The 23,459-nt window shown below is 35.4% G+C and overlaps 1 protein-coding gene across 1 annotated transcript in view; it reads left to right on the top strand.

Annotated features, from left to right (window-relative positions):
• Nucleotides 1-23,459, top strand: part of LOC140152190 (gamma-aminobutyric acid type B receptor subunit 2-like) — a 41,031-nt gene that overhangs the window by 2,599 nt on the left and 14,973 nt on the right. The window contains 7 exon segments of the mRNA XM_072174490.1: nt 3,647-3,784; nt 5,615-5,785; nt 9,175-9,276; nt 9,801-9,866; nt 14,767-14,964; nt 15,643-15,906; nt 22,969-23,029. Coding sequence (XP_072030591.1) covers nt 3,647-3,784; nt 5,615-5,785; nt 9,175-9,276; nt 9,801-9,866; nt 14,767-14,964; nt 15,643-15,906; nt 22,969-23,029 — 1,000 coding nt within the window.

Raw genomic sequence — 23,459 nt, 5'->3', positions numbered from 1 at the left:
TAAGATTGCATCTTACACATGTAAGGTTACATCTTATACGCGTAAGATTGCATCTTACACGTGTAAGAATGAAGTGGGATTCTTATTGTTGACGAATTACAGAGTAAGAAATCACAAACAACCAATCATCTTACGCGTAGCAAACTTACAGACCAATAATATGTAAAGACGTTTTTAGATTTGTAACACCCACGACTTCTCGTACGTGTAAGATTTTGAATTTAGTGATGGACGATGCGCGATATTATTCGCGGCGTACCGAGGATAAGTGGAGTTCGTCACCAACATCGTAAACAAGCCATTTTATGAGTGCTACAATGTGCTGTATTCGCCACTTGCACGGTTCCGCCATTATGCACTATGTGCGGGGAGAGCCTCGAACTGGCAGCATACATGAATGGGAATTGAACCAGTCATAACATTCTGTGTAAGGTTACGTAATTCTTCCTTTCATGGATGCTGCCAGTTCGAGGCTCTCCCCGCATATAGTGCATAATGGCGGAACCGTGCAAGTGGCGAATTGTATGCCGAAACTCTGTCAGGAATTGTTCCGATTGTTGGACCGTCATGGTCACAGCCCGATTGATCTGATTTTCTGGTTACTTTTTCTCAGTTATCTGGAGTCAACTTGTACTCAATATCAATTAATTTAAAGAGGTGAAAGTAAACAATTATCACGTTTGCAAAATCTACCGTGGTACATATCGATATTGAGGTTCAAGGAGATTATTCGATGCTCGTCGTATGTACTAGTCAAATTAGAATACCGTTCATCCCTAATAGGCAATTCTTACACGTGTAAGAAATGCTATGGCGAGATTTCATTGGTCGAAGATGAATACGCGTAAGATGATTGGTTGTTTTGGGGTTTAATTATGGGTTCTTTATATATGATTCGTCAATTTAAGAAACCCGCTAGATTCTAAGACGTATAAGATGCGATCTTACACGTATAAGATGAAATCTTACACGCGTAAGATGCATTCTTACACGTGTAAGGTTACACGTATAATCTTACACATTTTTTGGTCCACTTGGCCATTCATAATTATTAGTTTTTTTGACTCATTTCCAAAAGATCAATACAATAATGTAGAGAAGTACACTGTAATTTTTACTTTAATGGCTATAGCTGGAAAAATAATGGCAATCCTGTCATCCCATTCGCCTTAACGGGTTTGCCATATATGATACTCGAACTTCCAATATGAAGTACGTGCTATAATGTAAACTACAGTTGATGGCGGATGCAAAAGATGTAAAAAACTGCAAAACACACGTACACATGACAAACCAGCTATCAACTAAACTGATATAAAGGGCGTTGGCTTTTATTAAAGTGGTTAGTTGTAGTGCAAATGAGACATTTTTCGCTCCATAGCTTTTACACTGAGATTCGAAGGCTTGCTTTTTGTTATTTCCCTATTTCACGTGCTCAAGACATTTCTTTGCAGATGAATGAGCACAGTCTTCCGCACAGTGGCGTAACTAGGGGTGGGGGGGCAACATGCCCAGGCGCCAACCTTAGGGGCGCCAAATTGACCAATTTAGCATCGATTATGCGCCCCTCCAAGCGATGAAAGTAAAGAATTTTTTTGGGGGGGATTATGTATACTTAGCTCTGGGCGCCACAACCCCTAGCTACGTCAAATGTATTAGATAAAGTGTTCAAAACAGACCATTACCAGATCGGGGTCTCAACGCAGCATTGAGCTAGTCCTCCATTCGTTGCACGTCCTCACTATGGGAATTTCCGGCCTCAGCCCTGCCGGGCTTGCGGTCTTGATGTTTTTAAGCCCTGTCGGGCTGGAGTCCATTATCAACAAAAAATATCAAGGCCGCAAGCCCAGCAGGGCTGAGGCCGGAAAGTCCCATAGTGAGGACTTGCAACTATGGAGTTCAATATATAATGGCCCCGCAAATCAAGAAAGCAAGGCGTAACCTTAAGTTATCTATTTTTAAAAAAATACGTAATTAGTTAACCTTACATGTTTTTATATTCTATGGTCGTATCAAATATAGCTTCAATACGTATTATACATGGCATAAACGACAGATGGCGCCATCACTGCACTAACATGATTGATATGATCATTTTAAGACCAGTTGTACAGCCTGTCTCAAAAAAATTGTCCCAGTGAAAAACTCCCTCTCTGGCAATTAGAAGATACTGTTGTGACATAATGCTTACATCAACGTCATGGGCGTAGTCTGAGCTCTCAAATGCATTTGGTCTATTCAATTTGCTTGATTCAATCTCGAGATATGCTTACTTAACAACGAAAGGGTAAAATCACAATTGTGCCACTATAGACAAGCAAACAAAATTGAAACAATTAGTAAGTGAACGAAATCTTCAGCAAAACAAGAAAGACTGACATAAATTCCACTTCTCTGGTCTCCAAAGTTTTATCGTGTGAATCAAATTGCAAACAACAACCAATATTCTAAAATCTCAAACAATGTCAATATCGACCCATTTTGCATCATTAATTTGCCAATAGTTGTTTCATTTACTTCGATGGGTTTATTTTTAACTACTTATGTAGACTTTAATTACTATCACGCAGCACAACTTCTTATATCGAGATGATGCATCAAATTTAGCCAAATAGAAAACAGGTTTGCCAACATGTTCCTGATCTCAAATTATAAATTGGGATCTTTTTTCAAATTATCTCGGACAATGTTCACCTCTCATTTTTGTGCTCTCTTTTAGATCCGAATTGATTTCGCATTTGCTATTAAACCTAAAGAAATAGTGCCTGCTTTAGGACATAAATAAATATGTGACCATCCACCACATCCACCATCATTTTAAAGCTAATTTCAAGCAGAATATTTTGGTTGAATATCTCAAAAATGATGATTGGCGACTTCAGTGCTCAGTTGTGCTGGATGGTCACATATGCTCAAAATATGGTCTGAGCGCTTTGTATAATTTAATTTCATCTGCTTTTGTCGACCCATTTTCATCTAAAAATAACTTAATTTGGTTATAACGGACAAATGGAGACGCAGATTTCTTTCTTATCGAGGTTTTTCTTAGTTAAATTAAAAAAATTCACCCACCACTAATTGTAACATAATCCATTTCACATGCGTCCATCTCCCAAAAGCTCAAAAGTGTCTTTCCCTAAGACCCAACAAGTTGGCCCTGCCGAACCAATAGCCTTGCGATTATAAGTCGAACGCTCTAACCGTTAGACAACCCTGCTCCCTATAGACGAATCCAACGAGCCAAGTGATGGTCAGAAATCAGTCGGCCATTACTGGGCTCCGTCTGCACCAAACTAGTGTTGTTACTGCCCAATTGGGTGGATTAAATCCGCTTAAAAATCGATGTTAAATTGTATTGTGTTGGTAAATTTTCATCATTCTTTTGTCTACGTGTAACACGGGTGATGGAATGCAGTTTAATATCCCCGCATCATTTCACATTTTAGGTGGGATAGAGCTAAGGGGGACCCAGCTATGGCTGCCATTGAGGTGTAGGAATGCGTGAAATTGGATTCGTCTATATCAGTAGATGATAGGTTATCCGATTAGCTATTTTAGCATAAGGATTGTTGCAATAACCAGCTTTATCAAACAACAAACAACGACAACAACAAAATATCTCTTTTTCTTGTACTTTTGTTTACAGTGTCAAGCAGGCCTTGCTACCCGTGTCTTTTTCGATCAATTATTTAAGGAACCAACAAAAATCATGCTGTTTGGAGGTGGCTGTTCTACTGCTACACAGGCTATAGCTGCAACCTCCTATCATTGGAATCTGGTCACGGTAGGAACATTTCCTTTGTTTTTGTTTGCCTTTCGTCTGTTGCTCGTTTTGGCCTTTGGGCGTTTATTTACAAAGTGATCAAGTTCTAATATCAAAAGTTCAAATATATACTAATCCGACGAGCCAAGTGACCGTTAAAATTCATTCCGCCATTACTGCATTACTGGGGGTCATCCGCACCAAACTGGTGTTGTAACTGCCCATTTGGGTGGAAATGCATTGCTTCAAAATCAATCTTATATTGTATTAAACTGTAAACTTTCAGCATCCTTTTATCACACGGGTGATGGAACACAGTTTAAAATTGCCACAAAGCCGGCATTTTACATTGTAGGTGGGATGGCCCACTGCCATTGAGGTGTAGGAATGCGTGGAATCGGATTTGTATATTACTATAGTTACGACAAAAGAGAAAAACGGGCTATTCCATTTAAAATCCATACTACCATTGTGGACGATTTTGGAAATATCTACCACAGGGGGAGTATGACTTTCAAATGGAATCAACACATTAGCAGCTCCATTTGAAATTTATTCTCACTCAGGGGAAGATTCAGCTTGAATCTTTCTCAGATAGTGTATTGAATTCAAATAGAGCTGCCTAATGTGCTCATTACATTTGAAATTCATACTCCCCCTGTGGAAGATATTTCCAAAATCTTCCACAGGGGTAGATTTTAAATGGAATAGCCCAATGTATGTATCAAATTCACAGCAAAGTAAAACTCTACTTACATTTCAAAAACCGTGTTTAATGTCCGTGGATATTACATCTTATTGATCGATGTAAGCTGTAAGCTTTCATACATGAATGCAATAACATATCATATACGAATAACATGAAATGTCTGAAGGTTTTATTCTTGTTACTATTTACAAACCATTGCGTGTTGACCCAGTTCCATTTGAAATGACATAATTTATTGACATCCATGCCAACTTAAGCACTTTCACAGTAATCAATAGCTATAGGCTAAGAATTTCTCGTCGTTCTCACCATAGTATGTTGGTTTCTTGATTTAAAAAAATCTATTGGTTATAATACTATGCCTTATTAGTGAAAAGGGATATCAAGCAAAACCAAGTCCATAAAAGGCAACTATCAATCAAATTCTGAATTTCACATAATGTTCAGTTTTTCACAATTCAGTCTAGAGGAGTGCTAAAAAAGAAACATGAATATTGCATAACATATAATAGGACCTGCCTGCGTTATTAGGGCTGCACTGCGTTAATCTCATAATCTCCCGGCTGTATTCGCTGTAGAAGTGACGTAATAATCGGATTAACTACCATAGCAATAGATGAATACAATTGGACTATATCGCCCTGCACTACAACGTTCACGCGGTACCTATTCATTGAACAATATCATGCTGATCACTCGCACCTGTAAGATTAGTATCTTTGAAAAGAGCGGTATTGAGTGCAACCTGCTTGTATCCCATACACGCGCCATATCCGTCATTGTGGGAGAAAACTTTTGCTGGTTTGTTTAATTTAGTTTAGTTTAAATGGACAGGTCAATATTCTAAAGCTTTATCAAAATCAAAGAGGAGAACTAATTGTAGTTATTTATGTGGATCCAAATTAGTTTTCCGTTTTATTTAAATTTTGGAAATGTCACTTATTTTGCTCAAAATATATGGGAAACAAAGTATTAACATCTGCCGGACCACGCCACCGTGGGCTGCTAATTTTATTGAATTGCTGTGACGCAATTTTGATCTCAGTGGCAGCGAAATAGCTTTTTGAAGCGTATTGTTATCTTTCTAGTGAGAAAACAGAAATGACCGATATGTGCTTCATTGTGTTGCATTCTTCTTCCAGATGTCTTATGCAGCTTCTTCACCAGCTTTGTCCAACAGAAATTCTTACCCGTACTTCTATCGAGTAGTTATGCCTGACACTGGATTTAATCCAGCTCGTATTGAACTCATGAAATTGTTTGGATGGACAAGAGTCGCCACTCTTCATCAAAATCATGAAATTTTCTCATTAGTAAGTCTTGTTAAGGGGGTACTACACCCCTGTGGTAAATTTGTGACTATTTTTGCATTTTTTCTCAAAAAATAATAACACACTGGTAACAAAATTATGTATATTATTGGGGCAAGGAATCCAATTACTATACTGAAATTTCAGTGACCCATGACAAGCGGTTCAGTATATATGATTGGAAATGAGGTACAATCTAGCGGTACCTCTTTTCTTATCATAAATACCGAACCGGTGAATTTGTAGATGTTATAACATCATACTCTTTATACCCTAGTATAACTAAACCGACTCGGATAACTAGAAAATCAGCAACTCTTATTGATAACTTTTTTACTAACAATTATGCAAATCAAACATCTGGCATTATTCTTACTGATATAAGTGACCATCTTCCTATATTTGTGTCTACAAACCTAAGTGTTTATGGTAAAGATACCAATGATGTTGTCATAGAAATTAGGGATATGAGTGTTCAAAACATTGATACACTTAAAGATAACCTTCGCAAGGTTGACTGGGCCAATGTGTGTGAAAATCATGATACTAATGTATCATACAACAAGTTTATTGATAAATTTAAAGAGGTATTTGATGAATGTATTCCTAAAAAGGTAGTAAAGAAATCTCGTACTAAAAATAGGATGCCTAGGGCACCTTGGATAGCCTATTCTCTGCTGAAATGTATTCGTAGAAAGAACAAGATGTTCAAAAAACAAATCCAAAAACCTACTGATGCAAATGTACATAGATATAAGATGTATCGTAATAGGTTAAACTCCTTATTAAGGAGGGCAAAACAAAATTATTTCAGTTCCCAACTGAACAAAGAAAGGTTTAATATGCGAAATACATGGAAAATTTTGAATTCGGTGCTCAGATGTCCGAAAAAGACATTTTGTCAGAAGTTTGTATTTATAGACCAGTATCTGTGTTACCTTGTTTCTCCAAAATTCTTGAAAGAATTGTTCATGAAAGATGTAGTAACTTTTTAAATGCCAAAGAATTACTGTACAATAGACAATACGGGTTCCGTCATAAACATTCTACGTATATGGCTGTTTTAGACTTTATTAAAGATACAAATAAGGCTATTGATGAAAATATGTGTACTGCAAGTATCTTCATGGACCTTTCAAAGGCCTTCGATACTATTGATCATGACATTTTATTACAAAAGTTGTACTATTATGGCTTTCGTGGTGTATCATATGACTGGTTCGAAAACTATTTGTCAAATCGTAAACAATATGTATCCTTTAATTCTGTAAATTCATCTCATACCAGTGTTAAATGTGGGTGCCACAGGGTTCCATCCTGGGGCCACTACTATTTATTGTATATATGAATGACATCAGTGAAACATCGAAACTTCTATCTTTCATATTATTTGCAGATGATACAACTGTTTTTCTTTCTGATAACAATATTCAGAGGCTTTGTGATAATTTAAATAAAGAGTTGAAGGAAATTGTTAACTGGTTTAAGTGTAACAAGTTATCCTTAAATGCCAGTAAAACAAATCTTATGTTTATTGGAACACCTCATCAAACAAAAAATATAACTGAAGTTCACAATGTATTTCTCGATGGATGCAAACTTTTACGTGTGTATGATGTCAAATTTCTGGGAATTACACTTGATGAAAACCTTACTTGGAGATCACACATTAACAACATTTGTAAGACTTGTTCTAGGAATATTGGCGTCTTAAACAAAGTAAAGCTATTTTTACCTAAACCAAGCCTGTATCAGTTGTATTGTACACTAATCTTACCATATTTAACTTACGGTATAGTGTTGTGGGGTTCTGCTAATAACTATAATTTAAACAGAATTGTGAAGCTCCAAAAAAGAGCAGTTAGAATTATCACAAATAGTTCGTATCTTTGCCACACCAAACCACTGTTCGAAAAGTACAATTTACTTAATATATGTCAATTATTTAATAAAGAACTGGGTATTTTTATTTACAAATATCATATGAGTTTATTACCAAGATCATTTGACAATTTGTTCATAAACATGAAGTCTATTCACAATTATAATACCAGAAAGAAAGAGAATTATCGTACTGATATCCATAAAATGACTGATGTTCTAACACTTGGTCCTAGGTTATGGAATAGTTTGCCAAGTAAAATTAAAGAAGCTAAACGGGTAAATGAATTCAAAAATAGCATTATAAGGTATTTAAAATCTAACTAATACCTCTCATAATCTCATAATATCTTGTTTTTGCCGACTCTGTATACAATTCACCATAATGTATTATCACACAAACATTGCTAAATTATTAGTTGCTTTAATTTGTATTTTTTATAACTTAAGATGGGTTCTTTGTATGTTTTTGTGTATAATTAATGTTTTGATTATTTAATATAAAATTATAATTATATGTTATAAGGTGGTACATCGTTTTCAGGCCTCTTGGCCTTGTGATGTACCTGCCTTCATCAATACTTGTTACTGTGCAATAATTTAATTTACCTCTGTTGTTACATTGTATGCTTTATGAGATTGATGAAAAAAAAAATGATTGATTGATTGATTGAACCGTTTGTCATGTGTCACTGAAATTCCAGCGTAGTAATTGGATTCCTTGCCCCTATAATATACGTAACTTTTGTTACCACTGTAGTATTAGTTTTTGAGAAAAATGCAAAAATAGACAAAAAATTATCAAGGGTGTAGTACTTTTAGAAGGATACTACACCCCGTTAATAGTGTGCCTATTTTTGCATTTTTCTCAAAAATATAGCGCATTGGTGACAAGTAAGATATGTATATTATAGGGGCAAGGACTACAACTACTGCAGTGGAAATTTTATTTCAGCACAGACAACAGTTGTGGAGTAACATTCAAAAATGAAGGAAAACCAATATTTGATCAATAAATCAATAACTACTTACCTTGAGTTGCTGAATTTTCAGTGCAGTAGTTGTAGTCCTTGCCCCTATATTATACATATCTTACTTGTCACCAATGCGCTATACTTTTTGGAGAAAAATGCAAAAATAGGCACAAAATTTGGCAGGGGTGTAGTACCCCCCCCTTAACAGTGTTGTTAATGTGTCGGCGGTGTGTCGATAACACTAAAATTTGTTAATAATTACTTGAATTTTGTGTCAAATTTCTTACATCTAACAATTAAATACCCATTTTATAGATTAAATTCGATGTTTCTGTTATGTCCACTTCATTAAACGCGTTACTGAAAGTTTCATTTAATATAAAATCAAATAAAAACAATTAATTTAACCAAATCCGTCACTCAAGGATGTCAATTACGCAAAAGCTAACACATTTGCTCCAATTATAAATGGGTTTGAGATTTTTAGCTATTAACTTGTCACTTAACAATCAATATTTTAATTGTTTTTTTTTTCAGGCAATCGATAACCTACTGACCTTGTTAAAAGATGCAAATATTACTCTCATTACTTCGGAAAGTTTTGTTGATGACCCAACCAATCAAGTCGAAAATATCAAGGTATTTCACTTATACTTATCACGATCACGGTGACTGCAGACGACACGTTACATTTTAATGATTATTATTTCTACTTTTATTAAAATATTATTTTAAAAACACTGGAAATAAAGTGCACAAAAACTGAGTAAGTATTCGTTATTCATCTGCTGCATGGAAGTCATTTTTTTAAATCTTCTAACGAATGTGTACGTGTGTTGACGAAAAAAGTATTCGCCATCCAATTTTCGACGTAATACTAACGCCACCAATTAAAGAGATTGCGATTTCCAAACGTACGTATCGAACGTACGTGGAATCTATTCAAAACCACTCTTCTGTGACGGGATTTTGAATAGTACGTTCGATGCTACGTTTGGAAATCGCAATCTCTCTAATATTCAATGTCGAATACTTTTGTTCGTCAATAAAATTTCCGTTAAAATGACTTGAACGAATATATGTTGGGTATAAAGTATAAATCGGCTTTAATTCCCTAACGTATCCGGTTGATATCAACTTTTGATTTAATTATTGTGCCATAGATCCAAGACGCAAAGATCATCGTGGTGAACATGTATGAAAATATGGGAAGGAAAGTTTTCTGCGAGGTTGGTAATGTACATATTATTAATAATTCAAGTGCTAAGCAATAATCGTCTTTGAGAATGATGGAGAATTTAAAACAAAAACCTGACAATTGCTGAACTGGCGAGGTGCGCCGCGCCAAGTGATGGAATTGGAAATGAACAACAGTTTGAGGTGCCTTAGTGGTGACATGTTGATATAAACACTCAAAAGTGTTGGATTTTGTATTTCTCGTTTAATTTTATTATCTTGTACATCATATTCATGTCAATTATTTTTAAATGTGCATGGTTGACCCATAATATGTAAGGCATAGCGTCTTATTTGGTTCTATAGCGCTATCGGTAACCCGATGGCTCCTTCTGTCGCACCATAAACATTTGTAATGTGCTTTCGTTCTTTATTTAAATGAAAATTTATAATATAGGTTTTCCTGGCCAATTTCGCAACTTGTGCGTTCGATTTAATAAAAGTGTCATTCGTTTTCGCGCAAGATTGAATGATTGTAACGAATCCCGATTTCTTTTTCGCATTATGAGCAATCGATTTCATTTTCGTTCAATCAAATTAATGTATGATCAGAACAATTCATTATTGTGAATTCAATTTCGTTCTCGAATGTTTCAATTTCACCATTAGACGTCTAATTTAAAGGAATTTAAATCAATTTCGCAAAAGATGCACGGGGGACTGCGAAACGTTGTTAATCCTATTTTCAATTTCATGCATTGACAATCTAATTAGCGAAAAGGAATTCAATTTGAAACTATGCGGATTTTCCAGTATACTGACATAGGCCTATAGGCCCTACGTCTACGTTGCAGCAGAAAAAAAGTGAGTAGCCCTATGTAACACAGAATAAACACATGTTTTAATGGGTAATGCTTGTAATGAGAAGTATACTTTAGGTACAGTGTTCATTAAAGCACATTAATGCTTGCAAATACGAATACGAATGTAACATGTTAATATATATTGTTTTTAACACACGAACACATTAAAATATGTTTAAAACGTCGCTTAATACGTTCGGGTGTTAGCAATATTAACACTTTAACATGTCAGTTAATCCATTGGCGTAGCGTCAGAGCCGGGGCACGGGGGTGGGGGAACGTGCCCCCAAGCGATCTGAAATTTTTAAAAATCACACAGGAAAATGGCCGAAAAACGGCTTGTGCCCCCCAATCAGACCCGGTGCCCTTCAATCATGGTCGGTGCCCCCCCCCCCCCCAATAAAAATTAATAAAATGTTATACTATAGGCCTATATATAGTTCCGATTTTCACACAATGAAATGGACACGATTGGGATCTAATTAAACAGGTTGTGATGCGAAGGATATGTTTATAAGTCGACTGCAAAATACGCTTATTTAATTTCTAGATGTTGTTTTGACTGTGTTCATTCAGTTTTTATTCTTATACGATAGATAAAAGGTTATATTATACAATTAAAAATACGAAGATTTAAAAAAGATCTATCGTAAGAAAAAGTAGCATTAACTTAAAGGAAAAGTTTCATTATATTTTTATAATTTATATGATTAACTAGACTGAGCTTGATTGAACTATGGGACATACATCACTTTATGGTTTCTGAACTAAACCCTGGAAAATGCTTTTAAATATTATAATTAGTTATAATTCATTTTCTGTTTTACTAGGCCTATGCATACGGTAATTTTAAACATTACTTTAAAATATGTTTCCCTTCACATTTAAGGTGGTACGAAAGGCAAAATCAAGTTGCTCTGATTGAGATTAAAATAGACTTGTTGCAGAGAGATATGCAAAATAATCTTAATTCAAAATTTGAGCCAAATCGGACAAACTGTTTTTGAGATATTGCTGTTGAAAGATTCTTTGTATTCTATTGTTTTTGCCAATATATTGATGAAGTTAATGAGGAAAATTGGCAAAATGTGCTCATTAATATTAATTTTTGCCAATATTTTCCCAATATTTTATGAATAAACCTTCATACTACTTTTACCTTTAAGGATTTTGACCTGAAACTTTGCCAATGTGTCTCTATGACCTAAACCTTTAACATGTGATTTTCCCGCCCATCTAATTTACATATTTGCATAATTAATTAGCTTTAAGTATAATGCTAATTAATTATGCAAATTAGATGGGCGGGAAAAATCACATGTTAATGTTTTAGGCCATAGAAACACATTGGCAAAGTTTCATGTCAAAATCATATAAAATAAAAGTAGTATGAAGGTTTATTCATAAGATATTGGTATAATATTGGCAAACATGAATATTCATGAGCACATTATGCCAATTTTCCTCATTAACTTCATCAATATATTGGCAAAAACAATAGAATACAAAGAAACTAAAAACATGTATATCTTGACAACCGTATGTCCGATTTCCTTCAAACAAAAACTATTTTGCTCAGTGTATTTAGCTTAACTTATTCAATCTATTCAAATGGTTCTAAATTCAGTTTCTGTTTTCCAGAAACATCGTTTCGAACCCCCTTAATATAGCAACGTGCTTGTTTGAACAATGTTGACGATACATGTATCTAATGTTCAATATAAACACGATAAATAGCATTTTTATATTTGAACCATTGTAAAATATTTAAGAACTTCTGGATTTGATTTTGCACTTTGCGAATTCGATTGAACATTTTTGGGTGGGTGCGGCGTGCCGCACCCACCCTGTATTCTCTGACTATTGACCTACTTTTTCACATGCCGCAGTGTTGAGAAAATATTCGTGCCGGTTATATCCAAAACACCCACAGAGGTGATAGTTTACGGCGAGTTTTGTAAATATTACTTGATTTTGATATGTAAGTAATACGATAAAGTCGTCATAGGCAGTAATGTGTTTGTATTAAAAGAAATAACAAAAATAATTATTTAAGTAATAGAAATACTATTTGGAAATTGCAGCAAGATTTGCAGATGTTTTTATTTGAACAGTACCAGTTCACCAGTTTTGCTAGTTTTCCTAATCTTTGGGCTAAATTAATAGCATCGTGAAAACCAAACAGTCAATTAATTTATGTCAACATTTCCTTGTTTGACATCGCATGCAAACATTATCTTATTTACATAATGGTTTTGACCTCGAGTCATAAGTGGTGATTCATTGTTTAGGCCAAGTAAAATAAATAACGTGTATATCGTCCCCGCCCTCTCCGATTTTTGGAGATTTTCAAATATTTTAGTTATTTTTCCTATTTGCTTCCTTACTTTGTTTATAAAATTGTTGTGATGAAATGACATGTTTAGAAGTTCTTGGTTATCATTTATAAACACATTGCAAACACTTTCTTCAAGCTAGGGTAGGGCTTTGGGGAAATAACAAAAATATTAGGGGCCTCCCCGATTTTATGATGTGTTGACAAACATTTGCCATTGCAATTTTACACAGAAATGAATGGTAAAACAATAACACGATAACAAATAATAAGGACCTCCCTCACCAATTTTTGAAAAAGTCCGGACATATACATTTTTTTTACTTGGCCTTAATTGGCATACTCCTCTAAATATTTTACCGCAAAGTCCTATGGTGGAGGGCTATTTTGTTGTGTAGTCCTACAAAGGTGGGTGACTAAAAAGTAGCCTGTTGGTACATGTTTTACCGTACAGTCCTATGGTGTGGGTTTTTTTTTTTATTTTGTTGTCCTAATTCGATTGCTCTTAGTTCGTTATTTATATAACTTCAAGCACAAACCTTCTTAGGGATGCACCATTAGATTCTCAGGGTGGGGTAGGAAGTTTTCAAAAAAAAAAAAAACTTCACCCACTTCATGAGCAAAAAAAACTTTCCCCACCAACTATAAAAATAAAAAACTTTCCCCGACCCCAACTTCCTACCCCCTCTCAGTATCAAATGGTGCGTCCCTTAGTTTAATTCTTTCAATCAAAATTTCACTCCTCTGCTAATGATGACAAGTGATAATCGAAGTAATACTGCATTAGGCCAAATACAAAAATAAACATGTTTCACGTCCCCTCCCTCCTTTGGAGGTTTCTTCAATTATATTTTTATATTTTGCTATTCAGTTATAACTTTTTAAAAATTATGTCTAGGGAGTTGAGATGCTTTCTATAGCCTTCTCAATATACAAGAAACAATTTGGAAGGTTTCGAGATCATTAGAGGGGCCTACCCCTCAGAACAACAAATAAAAAGAGGATGCCTTTTTGCAGGCTTTATTGTGCACGCTAAAATAGCTCTAAATATGGGTATTTACATCGATTCTGCAATACAAAATAAAAAGGCCCCTCCTACTCCTTTTTTTCAAAAACCTGGACGTGAAACATGTTTCTTATTTTACTTGGACTTATCAATATGGAACTACACCTTTATCTTGACAATTAATTTGCTCGCCCTATTCCTTTTAAAGGAATTTTTATTTATTGTGAACTTGACTTACTCATTCTTTCATTTCTCTTGACAATTTTTCATTTGCCCACCCTATTCCTTTTAAAGGAATTTTTATTCCATTTTGTTTCCGCATATATGAATTTGTATTTCCAAATAGGCTCTGAATTCAAGGCCACGTGAATTTGGCTGCACAATTTGCGAAATTTGCTGCACAATGTGCGAAATTGGGTGCACTATTTAGAATTTTGAATGCGTATTAAATGAAATAGATTGCACATTTGCTAAATTGAAATCGAGAATGTAAGGGTTCATTCAATTTCGCGCGAAAAGGAATGACACTTACAACTGAACGACCAAAGTTTGAAATTGGACGGGAAAACCTATATTATACAAATGTTAATTATTATACTCGATACAATGTATTACATCAACAGAGTATGATAAAAAAGAGTCATCGGTACCTAACCGGGCACCATTAGCGCTATAGTACCAACTTTGATATGGTTCCTAACAGTTTCAGCGAGAATGTGTTTCTCTGTGCTTGCATTCTTGCTTTTCAGGCATACAAACAAGGTATGATTGGCGAAGGCTACGCCTGGTTAATAGTAGGGTGGTATTCAGTAGATTGGTATCTCCAAGAAGATAATACCATTGACTGCAGTGTAGAAGAAATGAAGAGCGCTGTAGAAAGTGCCTTATATATTGGTGTTGAAAGTCAACATATTGGAACCAGTGAAACGCCAACTATTTCAGGTCTGGTAAGTCAAGGTCTAGTGGTATTTTTCAAACTATTTACTTTATTTTGATATATCCTGTATTGTAACCGATGAAACGCTAACTACCTCAGGTATGATTAGTTAAAATGCGTCTTTTTTAGTTGAAATTAAACATATTGGAACCAGTGAAACGCCAATTATCTCAGGTCTTATAAATTAAGCCTCTTTAATTGCCTCTCCTTGGTGGTCAGATTTATTGACACATTATTTTGCCATTGTTTTACCTCTTTCATCCAACACATTTGACACCTGGAAGAATATTTCATGCTCTCCTAACATATGCCCTCCCAGATTATGCTCAGACCCGTGAAGGTGACGTTTACCACGAGTATTCTATCACAAATCTTTATTTTATTCTATATTGTATTTCCCTCGAGGGTCAACAAAGTGCAGCGTTTCTTTAAACATAAAAGTAGAGCACTTCATGTTATTTGAGAAACTATTTGGTTGCCTTTAACATGAGATCGCCTTATTTGTACAAGAACAAGTGTTTACTTGTTCCAATTCCAGCAAATAGCAATAAAATCTTGTTACTTTCGTTTCTAACTCTCCTCATACACTTAACGTCAAGGAGATTTTGTATGTCCAATAAACAGCTATAAACGATTCATCAAAACTGATTCTTTATTCGTTATCCTTGTTTATACATTTTGTTTGCAGACAGTTCCAGAATTCGAAAGAGAGCTAAGTGCCAGATTAGAGCTTCCTGCAAACCGGCGGTTCAAATGGCATAACCGCAACCCTTACGGTTATGATGCTATGTGGGCAGTGGCCCTCATGCTGAACCAAAGCATAGAGGTCATGAACACGAAGACGTTCTCGGATAATAGGACGAGGCGTCTGGAAGACTTCACTTACGACGATAGGGAAATGGCACTGATGTTTTTGGATTTGCTTCAATACATTCGATTTGATGGTATTTCGGTAAGTCACAATCTCGGGCCACCACGTGTTTCTGATCGGTGATCGGTGTGACACACCAGGCAGTGGCGTAGGGTGGATCATCATATTGGAGGGGGGAGGGGCACCGACCATGATTGTGTTGTGTTGCATACCATCACACACGAGACTTTAAAGTTCTATTGGACGACAGGACATCAGTTCCCCGTTTTATCCCCACAGAGCTTCATATGAATTTTATGCATTTTGATCTACTGGATCTAGTACCGGTACAGAATAACGGATAAATCGTGAATATATGTGATGCGATCAAGCAAAATCAGTCGGAACTCGGACATACAGATTTTGAGATATAGCCAAACAAAGGAAATATTTCCTTTTGTTTCCTATTGTTTTGGAAACTCTTTGATTGCTCATATCTTTGGGACTGGTTGTTCAATTTCAATGGGGTTTTCTGCAAAATTCAGATTTGTAAATGCTTTTTACTATCCTATAAGAAACTGAAAATTTAATATTTCCGAGTTCCGACTGATTTTGCTTGATCGCATCACATATCATGAATTAATTATTTATTGTTTTGATGAGAATAACAACATTCATATTGAGTTTTAGCTTCTATTTTTACAAAATACGCAAGTACTTAAATTTTGATCAAGGTTCTTCATTTTAAGCCTATAATGTTTTAGAATAAATAATCAAGAATATATAAATTGTTTTATCTGATAGTATTATGGAGAATAGATGAGATAATTTTTCTCTGTTGACACGGCATTTTAAGAGCATGTTTATGTTCACTTTCATTCATTTAATCACTCAATATATTGAGCAAAATAATTATAGTAGTCTATTACTTTACAATTGTACTTTCATCACTTTCATGATTCAAAATATAGGTTTTGCTGTTTGAGTAACGGTCAACAGCGGAGGGGCAGGCTCTATAAAAAAAACGTGAACATTTGTTGCACGCTTTTGACTCCCATATTCGCAACATTTTCTGAATCTGAGGAGGTATTAAACCACCCCTCGGGCTCCCCCCACAATGGTTAATACAGTCGTATTTATTGTAAAATGTGGGCGAGTGAAGCGAGTCGGAAAATATTTTCAAGAGTGGCTCACCTGCATCCACCCCTGTTTACAGAAATAGGCCGACTCACTTAGAATTTAACGTTTCTCTTCTCTTTTGCCCCATTCTTATCTTTTCTTTTCTCTCCTTTCCCATATCTTTATCTTTGTCCTCCTTTTCTTTCCCATTTTCTTGGGGGGGGGGGGGCAGCCCGTATGCCCGTGCCTGCTCTAAGGTAGCGGTTTCCAAACTATTTATGCTTCGGTCCCAATTAAATGAAGTTTTCAAGAATAGGGATGCTGAAGTGCCGAAAAATTTGGCAACTTACATACATGAAAGTAGGGAAAATAAAGGCTCTACAAGCATCTCGACTACACATTCTAAGCACGGATTTTTAATTGTCACTGCACGGATTTTTAATTGACACTGCACGGATTTTTAATCTCACTGCGCGATCGTCGTGCCAGGAGGCACGTTAAAATAGCCCCTCGATGCCACTCACTAGAGTACCGAAAACACAACTCTAGAGAAAGATTAAATCTTACTCAACAACATTTGCAAATTTGTATACCTAAAACGGAGACGGTCTAAATTTTTTGGCACATGTTATCGCTATTTTTATCAAGACAAAATAGGATACTAGAAATGAGACATTATGTTTTTGCACATTTACCCAGGACATTTCCCCGCGTTGCTTCAAATGATGAATATGTATGTTTTTTGTATTATGTATTTGTTTTATAGTAGTATGCATAGTATATACATGCCATAACCAGAATGGTTATCGCTATCTTTAACAAGATGGTTATCGCTATTTTTAAGAAGACAAAATAGGATACTACAACAACAACAACAACAACAACAACAACAAAACTGCATTTATATAGCGCCTTACGAAACACCTCAAGGCGCTTCACGGAGAATATTCTAAAATGCTTAACTTACAACTTAATACAACTTCAATTACAACTATATTACAAGACGTGATTATAATACTAGTTAAAAGACCAAATCGTCCAAATGTATACGTACAGAAATTAGTTTACTCTTAAAAGAGATGAATATATACGTTGATCATATCTTCCCACCGTGTCTCCAAGGTGACCATTTAATTTGGAGAAGAATTTCATCAAATCTGAATCCATTAATACGAATTGTCTGAACAAATTTACTTGATTGCAGAGAGTCATGCAATATATCAAATATAATCAGCGATCACTTAAGTGGATTGAAATTGTGTGGATGACCTCTAGACAGTAAACAGAAAACGTTAAAACATAAAAATATCATACAATGATACATAATTTGATATAATCTTCATTTGATAAATTCATTTGAATGCGTTATCATTTCATATATGTATTTTGATTAAAATACTTTCAAAGGAAACCTTTTGAATTATATGATAGTCATTCATCAGCAACGCATTAAGCAAATTAGTTTGATTTGAAAAAACGTAGACAAACCTTGTCAAGGTTAAATCATATGGGCGAACCATTCAGCTAGTTAAAGTTTACAAACTTTTTTAAATATATTTTTACTTAAACTGTTCTTTTGTACACTTAGTCAGTCTCTCAGTCAGTCTTAATTTGAATTAAGATAGCAAAATAATTGCATTTTTATAACAATAATGATAATAATAATGCTGATGATAATAATAATAAAAACGTATACGGCGCCAGTGTCAATCAAGAACGATGCTCATGGTGCAGCTAACACAACAATGCAAGTATAGAATAAAAATTCCTTTAAAAAAGGAATGGGGCGCCCAATGTGAGCTTAGACGTGATATGGTGAATTCCATGACATGGTGTTTAGATTTGATATTATAATGATCTACTCAGGGAAGAGTAGAAGATGATCAAATGCAAATGTGTTTGATTGGGGAAGGCGTATCACAGGACCGTTTTGGATGATATAAATTGAATTGGAATGAAGCTGTCGTGTCAATTTGCGATTATGTGGGGTGAGGGAGTTCTGTTTTTGGGGCATATTGTAGTGATGATATTGCTTCTACTTACTAATACACTGAACATCTAATAGAGATGAAGGATTACAGAACATTCATTCTTCATAAAAGTAGCTATGGGTATACAATGTTTACAAGATAAGAACGTTAATGTTTTGTACATGAACGTAACGTCTTTGATACATAGTTGTTAACACACTGAAAATCTGACTAGAGATTTACAATTTGATGATATCCAAAAGAATACTTAGCATTGAAGAATTTAAAAAGATTACAGAACTTTCATTTGTTAACATACACGTAGCAATGATTAACAATGTTGAAAATACAAACGTAACGTTTTGTTCATAAACGTAACATCATCGACACATCTAGGATCCGCATAATTTGTTGATTAATGCCATAAACAGTCACAAAAGATTTATGGTCTGATCATTTTATCATTTTAAAGGGGACCCGATATTGCATTTGGAAGAACCAGGCTTTTCAATAACTATCAAAACTGCTGGGTACCAAACTTTTTGATACAGCTTGTATAGTAATTTGTTCTAATTTACATGCAAAAGAACTTGGCCAGTTGTTTCATCCTTAAAACAATAATACACCATAATTTTCAATTGCACCATGCAGATAGATAAGACCTTGGTAAGATAAGCATGTTAATTGTTATGTCACTATCACTATCTTGATCTTGATAAGATGCCTATTCAGATCTCACACCACCAAATCAGAGTCCCATAGAGATATGTGCTAAATTTGCCTTAAGAAAACGTCATTTTTTCTTCACAGGAGCGACTCAGTTTTAAGCGACAGCTATGATGGTTGAAATCAGCCCTTGCCTGATCCCTCTGGCTGGGAAAAAATATAGGTTGACCGTCATTATTTTTTACGACTGGCCCTCAAAGTCTACGATGTCTGGGAATTTCCTATTTTTCAGGCAAAACCATGCCGGTGTTTCTGTAAAGAAAAGGCTGCTTAAAATCATTAAAAGTTATTCGATCTCTCCCATCTGTGGTACACTTGCAGGAATTAATATTACTAATCATGACCAATCCAAATTTGGCTAAAATTATGCAAATTTCTGCTCATTTTAATGCTTAAATTCAGAATCAATGGGTTTTTCTGAGAAGTGAAATTCAAGGGCGCACAACCATATATACTATTTGGTGGTGTGAAATCTGAATGATGCAACATGTTTCTGATTATCCTTAATTTCAGACTATTTTAATCTAATTAACTTATTTTTAGCATAATTTGAGCAAGAAGCTGGTTAAAATTTTTTTTTCAAGCAGAATCATTGTGTCTGTGACATTTGCTATCTACTGAAGATAGCATTGTGATTACCATGTTAAAAATTCACCAAGACTTAGGCTTTCAGCAATTTACAGTCAAGAGGGACAAGTGACCAGGCAGACACACAAAAACAAAGAAGAACATGACCACAATGTCTGAATTATAAGTGTTCAATTATATGGCCTATTAGTGAAATCTTAAGTCTACCCCCCCATAAGCTTACCTGATCCATGGACACATTTTATGAGCTCCAACCAGTGCCCTAGCCCACGTGCCACCATATACTGATGTCTTCTACATCTGGCACTGAGTCATTGCATACCACCATGATTGTAAACATTACCTGGGTTACCAGTAGTGGAATCATGAGCTTAGCCTACCCTCCCACCACCAACACACAAACCGTAAGCTTACCTGATCCAGGCGCCTATTTCATGAGTTCCGACCAGTACCCTAGCACCATACTGCAATGTCTTCTCTATCTGGCACTGAGTCATTGCATGCCATTGATGATGTAAGCTTACAAAACATTATGGTTACATTGCATGGGCCTAAGTCACTCTACGAAATGGAATCTTTCACTCAAACACACATTTTGGGTCATAAACTCACCTTAGCACTGGTATATTAGTAGCAAATGTTGCAGTTCTCTTCAATTTTAGCTTTTAATTACATAAATTCAGTCAATGCACTTCTTCGGTGAATCCAAACACGAATTAGGCACAGGGCTAACTTGCTCAATCAAAAGTTGAGACTCACACACACAGCTCCATTATGATGCAACATGTTTCTGATTATCCTTAATTTCAGACTATTTTAATCTAATTAACTTATTTTTAGCATAATTTGAGCAAGAAGCTGGTTAAATTTTTTTTTTTTTAAGCAGAATCATTGTGTCTGTGACATTTGCTATCTACTGAAGATAGCATTGTGATTACCATGTTAAAAATTCACCAAGACTTAGGCTTTCAGCAATTTACAGTCAAGAGGGACAAGTGACCAGGCAGACACACAAAAACAAAGAAGAACATGACCACAATGTCTGAATTATAAGTGTTCAATTATATGGCCTATTAGTGAAATCTTAAGTCTACCCCCCCATAAGCTTACCTGATCCATGGACACATGTTATGAGCTCCAACCAGTGCCCTAGCGCACGTGCCACCATATACTGATGTCTTCTACATCTGGCACTGAGTCATTGCATACCACCATGATTGTAAACATTACCTGGGTTACCAGTAGTGGAATCATAAGCTTAGCCTACCCCCCCCCCCCACCACCAACACACAAACCGTAAGCTTACCTGATCCAGGCGCCTATTTCATGAGTTCCGACCAGTACCCTAGCACCATACTGCAATGTCTTCTCTATCTGGCACCGAGTCATTGCATGCCATTGATGATGTAAGCTTACAAAACATTATGGTTACATTGCATGGGCCTAAGTCACTCTACGAAATGGAATCTTTCACTCAAACACACATTTTGGGTCATAAACTCACCTTAGCACTGGTATATTAGTAGCAAATGTTGCAGTTCTCTTCAATTTTAGCTTTTAATTACATAAATTCAGTCAATGCACTTCTTCGGTGAATCCAAACACGAATTAGGCACAGGGCTAACTTGCTCAATCAAAAGTTGAGACTCACACACACAGCTCCATTCAGATCTCACACCACCAAATCAGAGTCCCATAGAGATATGTGCTAAATTTGCCTTAAGAAAACGTCATTTTTTCTTCACAGGAGCGACTCAGTTTTAAGCGACAGCTATGATGGTTGAAATCAGCCCTTGCCTGATCCCTCTGGCTGGGAAAAAATATAGGTTGACCGTCATTATTTTTTACGACTGGCCCTCAAAGTCTACGATGTCTGGGAATTTCCTATTTTTCAGGCAAAACCATGCCGGTGTTTCTGTAAAGAAAAGGCTGCTTAAAATCATTAAAAGTTATTCGATCTCTCCCATCTGTGGTACACTTGCAGGAATTAATATTACTAATCATGACCAATCCAAATTTGGCTAAAATTATGCAAATTTCTTCTCATTTTAATGCTTAAATTCAGAATCAATGGGTTTTTCTGAGAAGTGAAATTCAAGGGCGCACAACCATATATACTATTTGGTGGTGTGAAATCTTCATACACTGTACCATGCTGCAGCGTATTAAACAAGGACAACTATACAACATACATTTGTACATTCATTGAATGACTTTGAAACTTTGGGTACAAAAACTCATACTCTGCAACACTATGATTGTTTATTTGAGGTTATTGGACTATGCCATTGAGATTAGGCTATAATTGGTAAGATAAGCATGTTAATTAATGTTAAAATCCAAGCAAATTGTGGTTTTATTTCTAAGCTGGGCATAATTTTAGCAAAACAATTGCGAAGTAAATCTAGCAAGAGTGAAATTAGAAGCTTTTCACAAAGTCATGCCAATAAGGTGCGCCCGCTTAAGGCGGGCGCCCCAAAAAGACCCGTCGGAAATTAAAGCGCAACTAAAAGGAATGATGAATCCAAACTGACAGATTGAAATGACCTTAAATCGCTTAATTTTTTTATCGGTTATTCTTGTGAATTATGGACAAAAGATGTACAACTTCATTTATACTTGTTTTTCCATCGATTTCAACAGTATTTATTTTCATCAGCCTCGACAAAAGTGGAATGATTAATTCTGCAACAAATAGTATACATTACGTAAAGCATGGATTCATTTGGGAAATCAACAAAATGAATATTTTTGTTTACAGGGCTCAGTCAGTTTTGTGGGCGGTGATCGCATAGACAGTGTACGAATAGAACAACTGCGTGGTGAGTCTCCCAAAGGATTTTCTTATTTTAATGAGTTTGCTAATTTTGGGCGATACACAAAAAATAATGTTACAATAAATATCATAAGTAAATACATTTAGATGTAATTTAACAAAAGGTTAGCGTTTTACTAATCTGATGTAACACAACATAGAGAACACGGACTTTGTGGCTCGATAGCAGCAGTCGATAAAAACAGCCAAATTCTACAAATTTATTACCAAAATATTTATCTATTTCATCATAGTTTGCTTATTCCCGTCGAAAAAAGCCACCGTTTTTCATGGTATCAAAATATCATTATTGTGTTAAAAATGTTTATAATCTTAAGCCGAAAATATTTGTCAAACACATATTATGCCCTATGCGATTATGTTATTTAAAAAACACATGTGTTATAATTATATATTCTTTTTACTGTACTTGAATG

Source organism: Amphiura filiformis, chromosome 5, assembly GCF_039555335.1.
Source record: "Amphiura filiformis chromosome 5, Afil_fr2py, whole genome shotgun sequence".
Lineage (NCBI taxonomy): Eukaryota > Metazoa > Echinodermata > Ophiuroidea > Amphilepidida > Amphiuridae > Amphiura > Amphiura filiformis.
The sequence above is the reverse complement of the archived record's forward strand: the minus strand, read 5'-3'. Positions and strand labels throughout refer to the sequence as shown.